Source organism: Nematolebias whitei, chromosome 8 (assembly GCF_014905685.2).
Source record: "Nematolebias whitei isolate Nwh7 chromosome 8, NemWhi1, whole genome shotgun sequence".
Lineage (NCBI taxonomy): Eukaryota > Metazoa > Chordata > Actinopteri > Cyprinodontiformes > Rivulidae > Nematolebias > Nematolebias whitei.
The window spans coordinates 43,353,783-43,375,544 of NC_056505.1; the positions used below are offsets into that span (position 1 = coordinate 43,353,783).

The 21,762-nt window shown below is 42.6% G+C and overlaps 1 protein-coding gene across 1 annotated transcript in view; it reads right to left on the reverse strand.

Moving 5' to 3' along the window:
- LOC119414146 (syntaxin-binding protein 1-like) overlaps positions 1-21,762 on the reverse strand; it is a 78,826-nt gene that overhangs the window by 18,303 nt on the left and 38,761 nt on the right. The window contains exon 8 of the mRNA XM_037681269.1: positions 8,392-8,548. Coding sequence (XP_037537197.1) covers positions 8,439-8,548 — 110 coding nt within the window. The 3' untranslated portion in view covers positions 8,392-8,438. The remainder of the gene's footprint in view (positions 1-8,391; positions 8,549-21,762) is intronic.

Genomic DNA, 21,762 nt, shown 5'->3' on the forward strand with positions numbered 1-21,762 from the left:
AAGGTGTTAAGTTGCCTTTATGCCTATTCAAACATATACATTTTGTGTGTGTTACTTATTCAGAATTAAATGTCTAAAATTGCCATAAAAGCAAGGGTGGAATGATATAGAAATGATTATTTTAATGCTTTTATGTCAATCTATACCTATATTACACTTAAACACACTTATACTCACTTTTGATGCAGCTTATCTGCTTATTCAGCCATTCCTGTGCTGCAGATGTGTTTTGGAGTAATTAAAGTTCTCTGGGGATGCTCTAGCCAGAAGATCGGGCCCAATCTTCAGGTTACAGTGACCCAGGTTTTGAAGGACATGTTTTTTATGAAACCATCGCTCTGTTGCACAGACTGCTTTGATGAAGGAAAAACAGATTTAATTAAATCTGCCCTCCTGACAACCATCACTGCTCTCACGCGATCAGGGGGAGGTATATAAGAAATGTAGCAAACACAGGAAGTTGGAAGTCCTGTGATGGATCAGCACGCGCTGGTGCCATGCGCCATTTTGATGTGATTCTTCTTTACCTGGGTCGAAAACGACTTCCCGGCCAGTGTCACGGTGAGAAGTTATTTCATATCAATCTGTGTGTTAAGAGTGTACATGTTTTTTTTTGCTTGGCTGTTTTCTGTGGCAGGTTAATAAATGACACTTATTACTCCTAGCAGTGACAGCCTCTGGTGTTTCATTTTTTCCATCTTGTCTGAATATGTGCCGACCGTTCACGAGCCCTTTTGATAAAGAATTTCATAATACACCCTGGCATGTAATGGACTACTGGAGTGTTGTCCTACACTCAATGTGTTGTTATTGGAATAATGATGGTTTTGATGAGTTATTAGTAAGTTAAACTTATTTTGTTGTCGAGTCTTGGACTTGACATGCTGTGCTAAGCGTGCCTGATCTGTACAGTCCAACACTTGCTGAAGTGTGGTCTGATCAAGACACATAGTTAGTTTCTGTTTAATGTGCTCTTCTTTGGCCTTCAAGGCCTCAATAGTAAAATTGGTCTGTCTCACCCGTTCATTCAGCAGCTGGGCCAATTTTACTATTGAGACCTTGAAGGCCAATTTTTTGGCTCAGGTATCATTGGCCCAGGTATGTTGATGACACCTGGGTTAAAATTAAATCTCAGGAAGTCCAACATTTTACTGACCACATCAACTCGGTGGATAAATACATCAAATTCACACGAGAAGATGTAAAAAATGGCAAGTTGGCTTTCTTGGACTGTGAGGTCTCAGTCTCTGATAGAGGACATTTGCAAACCGAGGTGTACCGCAAACCCACCCACACAGACCAGTATTTGCAGTTTGACTCCCATCACCCTTTGGAGCACAAGTTAGGAATCATCAGGACTCTGTATCACAGAGCAGACAGCATCCCCACTAACTCGGGAGCCAGGAAGAAGGAGAAATCCTACACAAAACAGGCTCTAGAGCAATGTGGATATCCTAACTGGGCCTTCCTGAAAGCAGAGAAGAAACCCAAACAGGACTCCAGTCAGCCATCGGGTGAAAAGGAGGAACCCAGACCCAGACCAGTGGTCATTTCGTATGTTGAGGGAGTATCAGAGAAACAGAGACGTTTATTTTCTAAACACAACATACCAGTGGCTTTTAAACCCCAAAATACATTACGGCAAAGACTGGTTCATCCCAAAGATCCAGTCCCCCGGCACAAACAGAGTAATATTGTGTTTGCTGTTCAGTGTTAGGAGGGCTGTGATCAGTCTTACATCGGGGAAACTAAACAGCCACTGGCCAAAAGGATGGCCCAGCACAAAAGATCAACATCATCAGGCCAGGACTCTGCAGTCTACACTCATCTCCAGGCCAGCGGTCACTCTTTCAAGGATGAAGATGTTCACATCCTGGACAGAGAGGAATGATGGTTTGAGAGGAGTAAAGGAGGCCATCTTTGTGAAAAGAAATCGTCCATCATTAAACAGGGGTGGAGGCCTCCGGGTTCAACTGTCCCCCTCTTACAATGCTGTGATTGCTAGTATCACTCAGCTCTCTGTGAATAGTAAACAGCCATCAGTGTGCTAATGATCCATTGTTAGGCTGATGGTCCTTCTTGAGCATGTGATCAGCTGGTTTTGGTTGTCAGCAGCAAACTGGTTGATCCACTCTGAGAAGGTGCTATTTAAGAGACTGAGCTGAAAACAGCACCTCAGACTGAGGAAGTCTCTTGGATGAGAGACGAAACGTTTCTATATTTTTTTGCTTGGTTTTATTTATTCATTTTTTTAATGTCCAGAGGACCAGATTGAACTTTTTTGGATTTTTCTACCTGGATTATTGAGCATGCATCAGGACAAGCTTCCAATGTTTTGTATAAATACTAAATTCTCTTTTTGCATGCTTTATGTTCTTAACATTTAATCATTAGCCTACACACACTTTTGTCTACGCATCCATATACAAAAGTAGAGGCATTAGAATCTTTATTGTTAACTCAAATAAACTCAGAACAATTTAGTCTGTCAAATTATTGACATTAGTTTAGCATGTTTAGAGATTTATTTAAAGTATTCCATTAAATGAGAAATTATTTAGACCTTTAGTTAGATGGTCACCAAAAATCATCAGATAAGTACCATCCTACTGCATCATCCTGTGGTCCACATGAGTAACATCCTACTGCATTATCCTGTGGTCCAACCTATTGTTGCAGAGAGTGACATCACCATGACCTCCAGAGGACACTTTGGATTTCACATGGAATGCCCTTGATTTTTTTCTTTTCCCTTTTTGTGGAATTACCGCTTTGAACTCATATGGAATACCTTTGACTTTCCTTTTCACTTTGTGGAATTAATCCTTTGAACTCATGTGGAATAACCTGGATTACTTTTCCTTAATTTGAATTATTTCTTCTGACTTTGTATGGAATAACTTTGTTTTTTTTTCCTTCCTTGGAATTATTGACTTTGACCTTTGGAATCTACTACAATGTTTGTTGAAAAACTTCTGATGTATGGATACTGTTTTGTGATTCACCAACTGTCAGGTTGTAAATCACAAAAGTGGGGGATATGTAGAGGGACACCTCAGACTGAGAAACCAAACTAAGTTTTAGTTTGAAATCATTAAAATAAAGCCCCCAGTATACTCCCGCGTACATCCATATGTGGAGATACGTACATACGTGGAGGTACGAGCGTACCCCCATAGGGCATGTCGTGCAAAGCTAAATTTTTACGACCGCATACGTGGTGTCCCACAATAAACTGCCTGGCGATGGACTGTTTTGTATGCGACACCAATGTATTAAATTCCCATTCTTCATCCCTGATCTGGCCTTTTCTTTCGTTTTTTTTTTGTTTTTTTTTTTTTTTTGCCAAAAGGCAAGTGATCTCTTCCTCCTCCGTTGATGCCATGACTGAAATGGTGAGAATTTGCCACAAGCAAATTATAAACTCAGGTCCAGCATGGCTGCAGGAGAGTCTGGAGATTTCCTGTTGGGCTGGTCTGATGTATGGGCTGCAGGACCAAATGCTCCCTGTTTTTTTTTTTTTGTTTGTTTTTTAAATTAGACCTTTTTATTAACATATAAACAAAGAACACTGCTGTGGCTGAGGCTGCAGCTCTTGTTTTTTTTTTTTACCTGTCAATCAATCCAGTAGGTGTGTCAGCAAATGACCAATCAGCAACCTCAATTTGTCCCAAAGGTAAACGCCCCTTGTCTGTGGAGCCGACTACAGATGCTCAGGGTGTAAATGGTAAATGGACTGTACTTATCTATCGCCTTTCTATCTAATCAAGATACTCAAAGCACTTTACACTACAATCTGTGTCCTCATTTACCCATTCATACAGCACTCTACTAGATCTCTACAAAATTAATTGAACAAATCATTCTAAAGAGACTAATCAGAGCTTTATCACATTCATTCACCGATGGGACACACATCGGAGGCGATGAGGGGTTCAGTGTCTTGCCTTTGGACACTTCGGCATGTGACTGCTGGTGGATTCGAACCCCAAACTCTTGCATTGGAGGATGACTGCTCTAACCACTCAGCCACAGCCGCCCCACAAGTACGCTCGGAGTATGAAGTGTGAACCTCTGCATACAGTACACGCATACGTACGCGTGAACGGGCATACGCGGGAGTATACTGGGGGCTTTAGACATTCATCTATTCCACTCATCCTTTAAAACATTCTTGTTTCTTTTAGATTTCCACAACTTTCTAAGCTTGGACAATGCATAATAAAGACTGTTATTCTGTACTAACCTTTAAGCTGCCAACAATGAACTCATTAACCTAAAAGACCTTTTATATTAGACCTTTCTATGAACCTGAAGATCCTGAGTTGAAACATCCAAGCAAATGGTTGATATCTCTCCTTAGCCAGAAAGGAGTACTTCCCTGGGCTTTCATTCCCATAAGGAGAACAGAATGAGGTCTTTGTTCATTTTCAGAACTAATTTCCTTTTGAAAAGATCCATAGTCCAACAGCACCTTCTTTGATTAATGTACATGTGACCAAATGTTTATGCAACCAGAAATGCTATTTTCTGTTTTTCATGCTGAATGCTTATTCATAAAAGTGTGTGTTTTGAGTAATCTTTCTTAAGATAATATAATTTGTCTTATTTATCTTTTAGATTTGAAACTTTTAAGGCAAAAATATGGATTTTAAATTTAATTAGACAAGTTTCTTTATAAAAACAAAGACTGTCTAACAGTCAAGACCCACCTTAAACCGAGTTACGACCTCTGATTGGATGAGAAGTAAACAGCCACACCCCTTTTCTCTTGGGTGAACTAATATGGCGGTGTTCTAACTCAGAGTTAACTTTCGTTTCAGTTTGGAAAAATGTCTCATCAGAGAAGAATGATGAAGAAAATGGAGTGTAGAGAAACTAACAATTAAAGAGAGAATTTTATTTTACTTTTCAAGTCAGTAACTTCAGTTCAAGTTTCAAGCGAAAAATGAAATAAATAAATAAATAACATAACGGCTAGCTAGCTGAATCAGCTGAGCTTTCAGAGTCATAAAGGAGGATTTATCTGATGGTTAGAAGATAAGAAGCTTCATCTGTTCAATTCAATTCAGTATATTTCTGTAGCTGTAAGTCCCAACAGAAGACGTCTCAGGGCACTGAACAGAAATATTCAGTCCATTATCAGAACGGTTGTGGACGCAGCTTCCTCAGCTTTTCTTCAGTCTTGTAACATCAAACTGACCCGATGTGGACCTAACTAAAAAGTTCAGTCCTTCTTCAAAGTACCTTCAGTGCTCAGTAGATGCAAAGAGCCATACGGAACTGACTGTGATTGAACGATGAGGCTGAAAGTGGTCCTGGTTCAATCTGAGCACTGCTTGGTGGCTCAGGGAGCCTCTCGTGTGGGGAGGCATTGCTCAGAGGTCCGGTGTTTTCCCCAGAGCTCACCCGGACTTTTTTCATCTGGATCCCTCTGGATTATTTGGACTTGATCAGGACTGTTGTGTGGTATTTTGCACTGGCTCTCCAAAGGTCCGGCTCTCTCCAAAAGCATCTTGTTGGATGCTGTTGGATGTTGTCAATCTCTAAGATTCATAACAGGCTGTAACTACTGCACCCACCATTGCACCCTGTATTCACTGGTTAACTGGTCATCATTAACATTATACAGACTCTCTCACTGGCACATTTTCATCTTTAAATCACTTCTTGGTCTGTTGCCTTCATACATCTCCTCTTACATGTCACTGCGTGAGTGCAGCTACAGCGTGCGCTCTCAGGACATTATTACATGCAGTGTTCTCTCAGTGAGGACTGAGCTAGGCAAAAGGGCCTTCTCCTACTCCACTCCCGTTTCCTGGAACATCTTGCAAAAAGATCTGAATCTCTTAATCTTGACCTCTCTAAGGGATTTTAAACAAATGATAAATTCACAGCAAAAATCAATGCAGACGTTCCTGTTTTTAGTATTTTACGTCCATCCATCCATCCATTTTCTTCCGCTTATCCGGGGTCGGGTCACGGGGGTAGCAGTCTAAGTAGGGAGGCCCAGACTTCCCTCTCTCCAGCCACTTGGTCCAGCTCCTTCAAGGGAATCCCGAGGCGTTCCCAGGCCAGCCAAGAAACATAGTTCCTCCTGTGTGTGCTGGGTCTTCCTCTGGGTCTCCTCCCGGTGGGACGTGTCTGGAACACCTCACCTGGGAGGCGTCCAGGAGGCATCCCAAACAGATGCCCGAGCCACCTTAACTGTCTCCTTTTGACGTGGAGAAGCAGTGGCTCTACTCCGAGTCCCTCCAGGATGATCGAGCTTCTCACCCCATCTCTAAGGGAGAGCCCAGACACCTTGCGGCGAAAACTCATTTTGGCTGCTTGTATCCGAGATCTTGTTCTTTTGGTCACAACCCAAAGCTCACGACCATAGAAGAGGGTAGGAATGTAGATCGATCGGTAAATTGAGAGCTTCGCCTTTTGACTCAGCTCTCTCTTCACCACTGCAGACCTGTACAGCGCCCGCTTCACTGCAGATGCTTCACCTATCCGCCTATCGATCTCACTTTCCATTTTTCCCCTCATTCGTGAACATGACCCCAAGATACTTGAACTCCTCTACTTGGGGCAGGACCTCCTCCCTGACCCGGAGTGGGCACTCTACCATTTTCTAGCTCAAGACCATGGCCTCTGCTTTGGAGGAACTGATCTTCATCCTGGCCGTGTCGCACTCGGCTGCGAACCGCTCCAGCGAAAGCTGTAGATCACGATCTGATGAAGCCAATAGGACCACATCATCTGTAAAAAGCAGGGACGCAATCCTAAGGCCACTAAAACGGATCCCCTCAACACCTTGACTGTGCCTAGAAATTCTGTCCATAAAAGTTATGAACAGAATCGGTGACAAAGGGCAACCTTGGCGGAGTCCAACTCTCACTGGGAACAAGCCCGACTTACTGCTGGCAATGCGGACCAGGCTCTGACACCTGTCATACAGGGACCTAACAGACCATATCAAAGGACCCGTTACCCCATACTCCCAGAGTACCCCCCACAAGGTTCCCCGAGGGACGCGGTCAAACGCCTTCTCCAAGTCCACAAAGCACATGTAGACTGGTTGGGCAAACTCCCACGCACCCTCCAGGACACTGCTAAAAGTGTAGAGCTGGTCCAGTGTTCCACGACGAAAACCGCACTGCTCCTCCTGATCAGTTAGCATTTTACATTGTTTTATAATGTAGCTGTTTTTTATTTCATTTTATATCACTTCTATTTACATTTTATTTTATATACTTCTATATGATTGTTGTATTGTAGTCTGTACCGCATCTGTGTTCTTTGTTTAAAACAGGTCTCTCTTGTAAATGAGTCCTCGTGACTCAATGAGACTAACCTGTAGAAATAAAGATTGAATTGTTTCATATACATAATAAAATACAATTAGTAATAGTTATCTATCTACAAAGTAAGTAAGCAGTAGATTCAGTTGAATCTTCATTTTGTCAGTCTCTCATCTTGAACAATTCAATTCAATTCAGTTTATTTATATAGCGCCAAATCACAACAAAGTTGTCTCAGGGCATTTTACAGAAACATTTGCATACATAAAAGCCAATTGGTAAAGTTCTCTAAGGAATCCAGCAGACAAGTTGAATCTTGGCTTCGTTGCAGTCTCCCATCCTGAGCAAGCACAGTGGCAACAGTGGAAAGGAAAAACTCTATTTTAAAAAGAAGAAACCTCTAGCAGAACCAGGCTTAGGACAAGCGGCCATCTGCTTTGACCGGCTGGTTTGAGAGGACAGGAAAGAGAGACAGACAAACATAGAATGGTAGGACAAGAACAAAGTAGACAGTGGAAAGGAAAAACTCCCTTTAACAGGAAGAAACTTCCAGCAGAACCAGACTCAGGACTAGCAGCCATCTGTTTCAGCCAGCTAGGTTTGAGGGGAACAGACAGAATGGCAGGTACAGTGTCAAGTTTGGGGTTTTAATTGTGTTCAGAGAAAGCTTTAAGTGGACTCATATTAGATAATGATGTTATAACTGGTGACAGATCTATGCATGATGACACTGACAGCTTGTACACCTGCATGTCTTTAGGCCTCAGAGTCAGCCATGATTAACCAGATGTTGTATTCACACATGGCAGAGCTTTTTGAATGACTTTTTGCAACCTTTAAATGTAAAGAATATTTGTAATAAACATGCAGTTCATGAGGCGATTTCATCTGTTTTATCTCTCCTTTATGAAAAATATATTACAACTTTTACAAAGAAAATATGTTGAAATGGTTAATAAAATTATATTGTGTTCTACAACACATTCTTCTCAGTAAGTTCATGGCAGAGCTGTGACTGATGCTGTTTGAAACCCACCGCTCAGTGAACATGTGCAGTGCATCAGTGCAGAGTGAGCAGGAGGAGGTCCACAGAAACACTCACATTTACAGGACTTGTTTCATTTGACACGTTTACGTCCAGACATCTTCTCATTCTGCAGGCGCTTCAGCTGATCCTTCTGTTGGGGTGTTGGGGTCCAGAAAGTCGGAGTGCTGCAGGTCCTTCAGGTAATTAGTGGGTGTCAGGATGTGTGTGGAACCTGCATGGGAGACAATCAGAGCTCTGCAAGAACTGAAAGCTGCATCAACATATAATGATGTGAAATCTAAGTTTAATGATGATAAAATGTACTAAAAACTTTTTTTTTTTTTGCATAAATGGATTTTCTTACTGAAAGTCAGAAAACTGTTCTGGGGAGCAGGATCTATGAAGACATGACAGCTTTTGAAACACAGATGAATAAACCCTCTTGATGCGTTTGGCCTAAATCTGACCGTTTTAGACTTTTCTGGAAAATGCTGTATTTATTTATTATTTAGTATAATATATTTACCATACCATCTCTACAAACAAATAAAGGTCCTCTGGACGGATTCTTGTTGAAATGTTTCGTCTTTCATCCAAAAACCTTCTTCAGTCCGAGAAGCCACAACAAACTACGTCTTGTAGTGTGTGGAGGACAGCTTTGCTGTGGACATACAGTCCCACCAAATGTAGTGAAAGTGGGGTGCAGCTTCGCTGTACCTTCACTACTAATTATTTAAATATAACGGGTTCTTTCTTTTTCGAGTTAAATTAATGCCATGTGACCGAGGTAACTGAGTATTGTTTAATCAGTGACAAGAGACGTTAATTTTCCTTTGACCCGTCAGAATAAATGCGGTCATTTATTTAACAGAATCAAAATTTAACATCAAAACATGTACACGTGATTAGCTGATCTGGTTCTGATTAATAAAACTTGGCACGCTTTACTAATAAGACAACAATACATTTCTGAAGGCATCTAGATTACTGGCAAAATAGAAGAGTTTAAAGGAAGGAGTTTAGAGATTTAAAGAAAAGATGGGTGAAGAGAGGTGTATGTTGTTGACCAGAATTAGCACGCTTCTTTCAATCACCAGCTCAAACCTCCTGTACACTTAGCACGTGACGACTCGTTACCTTTGCAGGAGATAAATCAGCTCTGGTGTCGGGTCCATTTCAACGCTACCTTCCAGCGTCTCCGGTAAGATCGGCTGGTCATCATCAGAAGTAGTGTCGATTTACTCCATTCAACAAACAGGCTCAGCTCCCTTCGAAGTTGGAGGCATTACACCCGGGTGGATTCACAGCAAGCATCTGTGAGTCCGTCAGAGTTTCCACTCAGAAGTGGAAGACTCCACAAGGCTTGAGAAGACTCCATCAAAGACTGAGTTCAACTCAGATCCAAGACTTCAGAAGAACTCAGAAGAACTTGAGAAGACGAAGAAGACTCCGTAGATGGAGTAGACTGAATAGTTCCAGGAAGTGTCGACTTTTAAAAGCGTTCTCACTTCTGGTCACTTAGGACTTCCTGATTGGTTGAAACAACCAACAGGGGGTGGTTCTAGTGATGTCAGAGGGTTATTAAAAGTCAACAGAGAGTTCAGGAATGTTTAGGAACGTTTAGTACAGACAGAGAAATGTTATGGCGAAGTAAGACACGCAGATGCCAGTGTTTCTCTTTTTACCGTCTGTTGTAGATAGGTGCAGCGGGGGATCACGTGGTGTTGGTAGTGATTATAGATCACCTGTTGCTCACTTGGGGAATATTTGGCGAGTGGGTGATGGGGGAAGTCTACTTTTGCTGACCGCTTTAAGCGTGTATGGATTTTGTCTTTGATCACTGTTTAAACCGGCGGATCTGTTTTAATGATGCTTTTGGACACGGATGTTTGTAATTCACTGACGTTCTGCATGACAATAAAATCAAGTGGATGTAAGATCTGATCAGCTGGCGCGTCAACAATGATTCCCCTACTCAGTTGCTCAGCGACTCTCTCTGACAGTCGCTAACAATTGTCAGCAAAAATGACGACAGAGTTTTTCTCGCACAGCTGGAATGCAAACGCGAGGACACACCACCGCCACTACGAAAGATGATCGCTTGTCAGAGAAGTAGAAGACGACAGTGGTATGTAACCTGAATGTTTGGTGCTGCGTATTCCGCTACGTTAAGCTGTTGTTGTGACACGCTCCCCTGTTACGTTTGCTGTGGGACTGAGGCTGCGGGATTTCGGTGTGCGAGTGTGTGCTGTGGCTCTGCGTGCGTTCAATAAAGTTAAGGATTTTCTGTTGCCTGGAAGTTTTACTTTATTTTGGATTAAAATGAGTGGATCGTCTGCTGTATCTGCTGTTGAGAAACCTGAAAAGGGTAAAAGAACGATCGTCCTCAGCGAGAAAGCTCTCGCAAATAAAATTGAAACCATCCAAACCGAGCGGAAAAGGCATGTCAAGAAAATGAAAGGTGTTATATCATCTCTTAAAGAGCTAATGAAAGATGATAAAAATTATTCACAAGTAAAATCACAGCTGAATGAGTTAACACATCTGTTTGAGGACACCAGTGTATTGCATGAATCTCTGCTGCCTTTAATTCCGCTCGATGAGAAAGATAAACAAAATACATGGTTTTCAAGCATCACTAAATACAACAAAGGGTTTATTGAGGATGCTCAAATATAGCTTTCTGGAACAAACAAATGCTCAAGCAGGTCATTATCTGACATTTTGCAGCCAAAGGAAACTCCATCAGGAGGAGAAGTGGAGGTTCAAGAACAAATGGAGCCTCAGTTATCTGCCAATCTCCAGCATGACATTCAAGATTATGTGTTGCCATCTGACAGTGTTTCAAATCAAGGAAGCAGGTCAAGCTCTAAATTATCATCAACTTCATCTGCACGTCTAAAGGCAGAAGCTGAAATGGCTGCCTTGTTCACACGTCAAAATATGCTCAAAGCAAAGCATGCAATTGAAGAACAAGAGGAGCAACTGAGGAAAAGGAAGGAACAGTTTCATCTGGAAGCAGAAATAGCTGCAACTGCTGCAAAAGTGAATGTGCTAAAAACTGGATCTGCAGTGCAAAGCTCAACTTCACAGAAATTCAATGGAATGGAATCATATTTTAAAATAAAAAGGTAATGCTGTTGCGACTCTTAATGCAAATGCTAATACTTTTGTTCCACAGACAAAGAGAAATACAGTTAATGAAAATGCAGAGCTTCAAGTGAAAACAGTGCAACATAATGTGACAAAGAAAAGGTCGGCACCTCTTCTTGGACCTTCTCATCCTGTAAGCAGAACAATATCAAATGTGCCTCTGCAGCAAGCTGGTCACTTAGCAACCAATGAAAATCTGTTATCCATCATGGAGAAACAAAATGAATTAACTTGCATGTTGGTTCGTCAACAAAGTCTCTTTTCGCTACCTAAAAGAGAAATTCAACCTTTTGATGGCAATCCGCTTCAATTTCAGGCTTTTATGCGCTCATTTGAACAGGTCATTGAATCAAAGACCAGTGATCCTGACGATTGCCTGCATTACCTCACGCAGTACACCAGGGGGCAGCCCAATGAACTGGTCAAAAGCTGTCAACATATGTCTGATGGTGGTGGATATGTAAAAGCAAAGACTATGCTGTATGAGCACTTTGGAAACGGTCATGTTGTTGCATCTGCTTATCTGAATAAAGTTCATTCATGGCCATCGATTAAATCAGAAGATGGAAAAGCTCTTCAGGCATATTGTTTGTTCGTACGTGGATGTTGTAACGCTATGGAGGAGGTTCATGATCTTTCTGAATTAAACACACCTGCTAATATGCTTGCTGTGACCAAAAGATTGCCATACAAATTAAAAGATAAATGGCGAACAGTAGCATGTGACATCCAGGAGAAGCATCATCGAAGAGCAACATTTATTGACATTGTTTGCTTCATTGAACGTCAAGTCAAAATTACTACAGATCCTGTATTTGGAAACCTAAGTGATGCTCAATTAATAAATTCATCAGCCAAGAACAACAATGGAGGGAAACGTTTTTCTCGCCCAAAAACTACAGGAAGTAGTTTTGGCATCACTACCTCTGCTGTTGAGAGAAATAATCCATCAGAGGCACAAGACATTCGGACTGATGTGAAGATTTGTTTGTTTTGCAAAGGTGGTCATAAACTGGAGTTATGCTCTTTGCTCAAAAAGAGATCTCAATGACAAGATTTAATTTCTTAGGAGAAATGGTGTCTGTTTTGGTTGCCTGCGTACAGGGCACATCAGCAAAGAATGCAGAAAACGCCTTTCATGTAAAATCTGTGGTTTCAGACATGCAAGCATTCTCCATATCCATAACAAGAAAGAGAATGAAGTTCAACTTGATGCTGAAGCAGTGAAATCTCCTGTCACAGTTCAGACTAGTGGTCTTACTGGGGCTGGTGAACAGGACTGCAAGCTTGCCATTGTACCTGTCAAGGTGAAATCAAAGAAACGTCGAAAAACACTGGAAACTTATGCCTTTTTGGACCAAGGGAGTTCAGCATCCTTTTGTACAGCAGGCCTTTTGGATAAGCTGAATCTCACTGGGAGAAAAACAAAGATTCTCTTGCGCACCATGGGACAAGAGAAAGTTGTGGACAGCTTCATTGTACCTGAACTTAAAATTGCCGGATTGGACAGTGACATGTATTATGACATGCCTGAACTCTTCACTCAACACAGAATGCCTGTAGACCTGGGTAACATCCCAAAGCAACAAGACCTGGCTATTTGGCCACATTTGAAGCGTGTTCATTTACCAGAGATCAAAGCACAGGTGGAGCTTTTGATTGGCATGAATATGCCCAGAGCTCTAGAACCTTTGGAGGTCATCAAGAGTGAAGGTAATGGACCTTTTGCCATTAAAACTGTGCTCGGCTGGACAGTGAATGGGCCACTTGACCGAGAATGTTGTAAAAGACCAAGTTGTCTGTCAACAGTCATCATGAACAGAATTTCTGCTGTTACATTGGATAACCTATGGAAGCAACAATTCAAGATAGACTTTCCTGAGAGCAGCCACGATGAGCAAATGGGGTTAAAGGAGGATTCCAAGTTTCTGGAGTTGGCCAGTAAGATGGTAACCTTGTGTGATGGACACTACAGCATTGTCCTGCCTTTGAGAGACCGAGACATAAGAATGCCTGATAACCGTGCAATTGCTGAACAACGTGCTTTAAGCTTAAAGAAAAGGTTAATCAAAGATAAAGACTTCCACAAAGATTATACTGCCTTCTTGAAAGATCTCATATCCAAAGGTTATGCAAAAAGAGTGCCAACCACAGAATTGAAGAGCAGTGATGGAAAGGTTTGGTATATCCCTCACCATGGGGTGTACCATCCTACCAAGGGAAAGATTTGGGTCGTTTTTGACTGTGCTGCATCATTCCAGGGTGTTTCTCTCAATGCACAACTTCTGAGTGGTCCCGATTTAACAAATAGCCTGGTTGGTGTGCTGACTAGGTTCAGAAAAGAGCCTGTTGTTTTGATGTCTGATATTGAAGCCATGTTCCATCAGGTGCATGTGCCAGAGGAAGATGCTGACTTATTGAGGTTTCTCTGGTGGCCTGGTGGTGACTTCAATCAGATCATGCAGGAGTACCGGATGGGTGTTCATTTATTTGGAGCAACATCCTCTCCAAGTTGTGCCAACTATGTCCTGCGGAAATGTGCAGAAGACAACAAAGCAGATTTCAGCCAGCAGGTGATTGACACCATTCTGTATAGTTTTTATGTGGATGACTGCCTTCCCTCAATATGCACTGAAGAGGAAGCCATATCTCTTTACTCAGACCTCAGACTCATCTGTGCCAAAGGCGGCTTCCACTTAACGAAGTGGATAAGTAATAGCCGCAGCGTCCTGACAGTAATACCTGAAGAGGAAAGAGCTAAACAGGTTAAAGACCTAGATCTAGATTGTGACCTCTTGCCTGTTGAGCGAGCATTGGGAGTACGGTGGTGTCTGTAGTCGGATGCATTTAAATTCTGCATATCCATCCCAAACAGACCATTGACCCGAAGAGGGATCCTTTCCACTGTCCGCACCTTCCATGACCCCTTGGGATTTTTAGCTCCTGTTATTTTCATAGCTAAAATAATCTTTCAAGACCTGTGTCAGAAGGGGATAGGATGGGATGATGCTATTCCATCAGCTGTTGCTCAAGAGTGTGAAAGCTGGATGGAAGAATTGCAACTGTTAGACAACATTAGTATCAGAAGATGTTTGAAACCTACTGATTTTGGAAAAGTGACCATCGCTCAGTTGCACCATTTTGCAGATGCGAGTGAGAAGGGGTATGGTGCTGTTACCTACCTATTGCTGCAGGACGGTTTCTCCCAGATGCACCGTTCCTTCATAATGGAGAAGTCCAGGGTGGCACCTTTAAAACCAGTCACAATTCCCCGTATGGAATTGACGGCAGCTTTGTTGGCAGTTCCCATGGACATACTGTGGAGAAGAGAACTAAGGCTATCTCTCCTTGATTCGGTGTTTTGGACAGACATCACCTCTGTATTGAAATACCTCAATAACAAGACTTCGAGGTTTCGTGTTTTTGTGGCAAACAGAGTGTCAGAGATTCTTAGGGCTTCTGACGCCTCCCAGTGGAGATATGTGAATACAACAAATAACCTAGCAGACCTCGCTTCTAGGGGTATGAAGGCAGAGCCTTTTCTACATGACACTACATGGTTATCTGGCCCTGCATTTCTCACACAGCCAGAAACAGACTGGCCTGTCAACCCAGAGAAAATACAAGAACTTCCACATGAAGACCCTGAAGTCAAACTGTCTGCTTCTGTTGGCGTTTCCCCTGCACAAGATGACGATCATCCCTTGGCTCTTTTGATTCATCGTGCTTCATCTTGGACCCGTCTTGTCAGAGTGATGGGTTGGATTTTGAGATTTAAAACATTGCTCTTGCATCACAAGAGAAGCAAGACACATTTCCAGCTTGCATCTGAAAAAACCCAGTCTGAAGGTGCTCATTACAGGGTTGAGCTCCATACTGGCTTTCTTTCATTAGGAGAGATTGAGGATGCTGAGATGCAGATAATCAAATTCTGTCAGAAGAAAAGATATTCTGAAGAAATCTCCTGTCTCCAAAAGGGAGAGAACGTCAAACGAAGCAGTCACATATACAAGTTAAATCCCGTTTTGATGGATGATGTGCTGCATGTTGGAGGGCGTCTCAGTAGGGCTGTCATGTCTGAAGATTCTAAGCACCCTATCATTGTTGCTAAAGATCTTCATATTGCTGACCTTATTCTTCAATACATCCATAAAGGGGTGGGTCATGGTGGTAGGAACCACATACTTTCAAAGCTCCATCAGAAATATTGGATTCCTAGTGCTGGTGCATTGATTAGAAAGATCATGTCGAGGTGTGTGACCTACAGATGGCTTCATGGAGCTGCAGGCCAGCAACAAATGGCTGACCTGCCTGAAAGCAGAGTAACCCCTGAGAAACCCCCCTTCAGTTTTGTTGGAGTGGACTATTTTGGTCCGTTTGAAGTGAAGCATGGGAGAAGTCTTGTGAAGAAATATGGAGTTATCTTCACATGTTTGGTGATCAGAGCAGTGCATATTGAGGTTGCCTCATCTCTTGACACAGACTCTTTCATTAACGCCTTACGACATTTTATTGCAAGGCGAGGTCAAGTACAACAGCTGCGGTCTGATAATGGTACCAACTTTGTGGGCGCAGAGCGTGAGCTGAGACGAGCTATTGAAGATTGGAATCAGGAAAAGATCTTTGATGCGCTGTCACTGAAGGGAGTGGAATGGATCTTCAATCCTCCAGCTGGGTCGCATCATGGTGGAGCATGGGAGAGATTGATTCGTTCCATCAGAAAGGTCCTTTATTCCACCCTGCAGACACAGCACTTGGATGAGGAAGGACTTCAAACTGCTCTCTGTGAAGTGGAGTCAATCCTCAACAGTAGACCAATTACATTGGAATCCATCGACCCAAATGATCTGGAAGCTTTAACACCGAACCATCTTCTCTTACTCAAGTCTAATCCAGGCTTACCACCTGGTTTATTCCAGAAAGAGGATGTTTATGCACGGAAACGATGGAGACAGGTTCAATATATATCTGACCTGTTCTGGAAGAGATGGATTAAAGAATATCTGCCTCAACTTCAACAGCGCCAAAAGTGGATGAAGATGAGACGCAACTTTGTTCCTGGAGATGTGGTCCTTATAATGGATGACTCTGCACCTCGTGGTTCTTGGATCATTGGCAGAATCACAGAAACTGTGTCAGATAAAAATGGACTTGTACATCAGGTCTGGATTAAGACCCCAACAAGCCACTTATGCAGACCCATCACGAAGATATGTCTTCTTCAGGAGACTTCTGACCAATGAAGACAACACATTTGACTCAGCTTTTGACATGACCTTTTGACTTGACTTTACCACAACTAGATGGTAAAGTCTAGTTCTACCTGGTTCCGACAAATATCGCCGGGTGGTATTTCGCTGGTTTTCAGCTGGACTGGCCCTCGTGGTGTTTCCATAGGTGTGGGGGAAGTGTACCTGTGACCCTCGAATTGGACCAGAACCGAATCGAGGTGGCTGTGGGGGATTTCGTCTTCAACAGAGCCGGTCTCAGCTTCAGTGAGCAGCCCGTTACTTTTACTGAAAGACGATCCACCTCCGTGGAGTCGTTGTGTTCACCTGGAGGAGACGCTCCGGTGCTTTGAAGCGCCGCCGGACCGGAGCAGAACCGCGCCGCCGGGCTGCCGGACCGGAGCAGAACCGCGCCGCCGGACTGGGCCGCCGGACCGGAGCAGAACCGCGCTGCTAGACTGGGCCGCCGGACCGGAGCAAAACCGGGCCAGGGATATCTTCAGCCTCTTCGTCTCTCGTGCTTGGAGCGCCGGAGCCGAACTGGAGCAGAACCGGACCGGACCAGTTGCCGACTTCAGCCTCAGCCTCTCCGGTCAGTCTCGCTTTTCACCGGGGGTGCCCCGTGCTGTCGGGTGCTGAGAAGCGGAGGAGCAGCGCGGAGGAGCAGCGTGGAGGAGCAGCGTGGAGGAGCAGGGCTGCGTGGTGCTCGAGAGAAGTTCGGAGTTTGTATCGGAGCTGCTGCAGGCCTCCATCCAAACTCACCTGGATAATAATTAATTTTATTCCGGATCACGTTGTTGGCCCCTGTCGACCTGAAACGAACTTGGACCATGCCTTTCACTTCAGGAGGATTTTCTGGCAGCTCGCTCTGCTATTTGCTGCAAATTTTCTGTTTCTGTTTCGGCCTGTTGATTCTGGACCCAGCTTCTGTTTCTCATGGGAGCATCCATCCATCCATCCATCCATCTTCACAGGGGGGCCGGAGCCCCCCTCAGCCTGACTTAAACTGCAGTTGGGCCATCTCGTCGGGTTTGTTTGCCCATTTGAACTGTGACATTTTATGGTCTGAAACTTTTCTGCATCATTCATATTACTGTCACTATTTTCAGTTCTCAGATTATCTGGAGTCACTGAATCTTGTTAATACACCTGAATCTGTCCATCACTGCAACTTTCACTGTTTTTGGGTTCTGAATGATCGCGTCTTCATTAATGTTTCTCATGGTTCGATTATGGGGGCTAATTGTCACACTGTTAACTCTTGTAATTACACATCAGTCACAAAAAACTCAAGAAAATGTCTGATAATAATGTTGTTATTGCTCTCAGGAATTCAACCCAATCCTGGACCCCCCACTAATTACAGCACACCAAATGACTTTAAAAACGCCTCTGGGCTTCATTTTCTGCATGTAAACGCTCGTAGCCTTCTGAAAAAACTTGATGCTGTGAAAATCCTGGTCAGTTCTTCTGGGGCAGATGTTATCTTTATTTCTGAGTCCTGGCTCAACAAATCTGTAATGAATAATGACGTGGCAATCAATGGATTTAACATCTACCGCTGTGATCGTCAAAAAAGGGGGGGGGTGGAGTCATTATTTACATTAGAGATACCCTGGTTTCAAGTCTTGTGACTTTCAAAACAATTCCAAACCAGTTTGAAGCCTTATCTGTAAACATCACCTTGAATGGAGGCCAGGTTTTAACTGTAGTCTGCTGCTACCGCCCCCCCACAGCTTCACCTGAAGCATTAAATGCCATTAAGGAATTCCTTGGTAATTTAAAATTCACAGAGATCTTTTTGGCAGGAGATCTCAACATTGATTGGTGTAAGTCGACCCCCCTCTGTGACAAATTCAAGGAATGTTGCTTGTCTTTTAATTTAACCCAACTGATCGACTCCCCCACCAGATTAAATAAAAGCCATCCTGACAATTCCTCCATCTTAGACCTGTTTCTAACTAATATGCCTCACAAATTCCCTGGTACAGGTGTATTCGCTGATCTTTTGAGTGATCATTGTGTGACAGCGGCTTTGAGAGATATTAAACTTCCACCTTCTAAGCCCAGATTAATTAAAAAAAGGGATCTGAAACATTTCTGTGAACAGTCATTCCTCTGGGATCTGTCTCACTTTGACTGGCATCGTATTCTGTTAACTGATGACGTGAACTCTGCTTGGAACTATTTCCATAATAATTTAATTTATTTCCTGAACTTACATGCTCCTTTTCGTCAGTTCAGAATAAAGGGACGAGACAGCCCCTGGTTTACTCCAGAGCTAGCTGACCTCCTGCACAGGAGAGATCATCTTTGGGCCGCAGCGAGAAAATCTGACTCAGACACTGATTGGTTGAGTTTTCGACAGATGAGGAATAAATGTACAACTGCTGTCAAAGCAGCAAAACGAAACTATTTCTTATCTCAGACTTCCAAAAATCTAAATGACCCTAACAGATTCTGGAAAACAATTAAATCTCTCTCAGGCACCCCCCAATCATCTGACCTCCCATCACAACTTCTCGTTAACTCTGCTCCTGTGTCAAATAAGCACGAGATCCTGAACTGTCTCAACAAACATTTTGTTGCTTCTGGTTCTTTATTTGACACAATAACTAATGGAAAATCAGCCACTTCACTTAATAACCAAACTTCTACAAATCAAATCCCTCCTACAAGTCAATCCTCAGTTAATCACACCTTCTCTTTTTCTCCATTCTCAGTCAGTGAGGTCAATAAACTGTTAAAAGATCTTGATCCTAAAAAATCTGCAGGTCCAGATGAACTTCCACCTTATTTCTTAAGGCTGGCTGCTCATATCATCACAGTCCCTGTGACCCACATCTTCAATCTCTCCATAAGACAAAACTCCATCCCAGACACTTGGAAAACAGCCTTTGTTCTTCCTTTGCTGAAGGGAGGTGACCCCACCTCACTGAACAACTATCGACCAATCTCTAAACTCTGCATTTTAGCCAAGGTTCTAGAAAAACTGATAAACTCTCAAATCAAAAATTACCTGGACTCATTTAACATCTTACCTCCACATCAATCTGGTTTCAGGAAACAACACAGCACAACCACTGCTTCACTGAAGGTTCTTAATGACGTTGTTGAAGCACTGGATGCTAAGGATTATTGTGCTGCACTTTTCTTAGACCTGTCTAAAGCTTTTGACACTGTGGATCATAACATCTTGTGTCATAAACTCTCAGAAATCGGTTTCTCAGATCACACCATTGGTTGGTTCTCTAACTATCTTTCAGACCGGAGGCAATGTGTTCAACATAATGGTACTTCCTCCAGTTATTTAACAGTCAACAATGGTGTACCACAAGGCTCAGTCTTAGGACCCACCCTCTTTACAATCTACATACATAATGTAGGTAAAAACATCCCTAATGCATCCATACATTTCTATGCTGATGACACAGTTGTTTATTGTCGAGCTAAAACAGTTGCTAAGGCTTTCCAGCTTCTGAAATCTGCATTTAACTACATCCAGACTGATTTATTTCACCTCAAACTTGTCCTAAATGCCGAAAAAACCAAAGGGATGCTTTTTTCAAATAGGAAGTTGGTCCCAGCAGTTCTTCCTCCGATTTTATCCTCAAATGGTGTCCCCATTGAGTTTGTTGATTCCTATAAATATTTGGGTATCTTGGTCGACTCACATCTTTCTTTTAAGCTCCATGTGGAAAACTTGGTAAAGAAACTGAAAATTAAACTGGGTTTCTTTTTCAGAAACAGATCCTGTCCAACCCTGAATGCTAGAAAACGCCTTGTATCTGTGACTTTCCTTCCCTCAATTGATTTTGGTGATATTATTTACATGAACGCTCCTACAAGAACCCTGCAGATGTTGGATGCTGTCTATCATGGTGCACTAAGATTCATAACTGGCTGTGATTATCGTACCCACCACTGCACCCTGTATTCATTGGTTAACTGGACATCATTAACTTCACGCAGACTCTCTCACTGGTACATTTTCATCTTTAAATCACTTCTTGGTCTGCTGCCTTCATACATCTCCTCCTACATGTCTCTGCGTGAGTGCAGCTACGGAGTGCGCTCTCAGGACATTATTACCTGCAGTGTTCCCTCAGTGAGGACTGAACTAGGCAAAAGGGCCTTCTCCTACTCCGCTCCTGTTTCCTGGAATATCTTACAAAAAGATTTGAAGCTCTCGACCTTGACCTCTCTAAGTGGCTTTAAGAATCTGTTGGACTCCTGGCAGGGACCAATGCAGACATGTTCCTGTTTTTAGTTTTATACATTTGTCTTGGAATCTAGCAGTTTTTTTGGTTTTGTTACCTTTTTCCTTTTAGCCATCCTATTTGTTAAAAAAAAAAAAAAAAAAAAACTGTAGTATGAGTTTTTATAACTGCTTATTGTTGTTGCTGTTGTCCATTGTTGTCATCTTTCTTTGTTGAAATCAGGTCTCTCTTGTAAGTGAGTCCTCGAGGCTCAATGGGATTTACCTGTATAAATAAAGGTTGATTGATAGATGTACATCGCAGACTGACTATATTTAGGCTAAGTGCTGGTAACCTCTGGCCTATGACTGACTGACTATGGACAAAAGAAGAAAGAATGAGAAAATGACTATTTGACTATTTGAAAATGACTTTCATGGACTATTTGAATGTGTTATGTTGTCTCATTGTGTTTGATGTAGTGTATTTCTTAGGTTATGGTGTTGTATGAGTAATTATTACTGTGTAATGATGTAATAATTAGGGGCCAGAATGTTGTGGATAGGTGCAGCGCGGGATCACGTGGTGTTGGTAGTGATTATAGATCACCTGTTGCTCACTTGGGGAATATTTGGCGAGTGAGTGATGGGGGAAGTCTACTTTTGCTGACCGCTTTAAGCGTGTATGGATTTTGTCTTTGATCACTGTTTAAACCGGCGGATCCGTTTTAATGATGCTTTTGGACACGGATGTTTGTAATTCACTGATGTTCTGCATGACAATAAAATTAAGTGGATGTAAGATCTGATCAGCTGGCGCGTCAACAATGATTCCCCTACTCAGCTGCTCAGCGACTCTCTCTGACT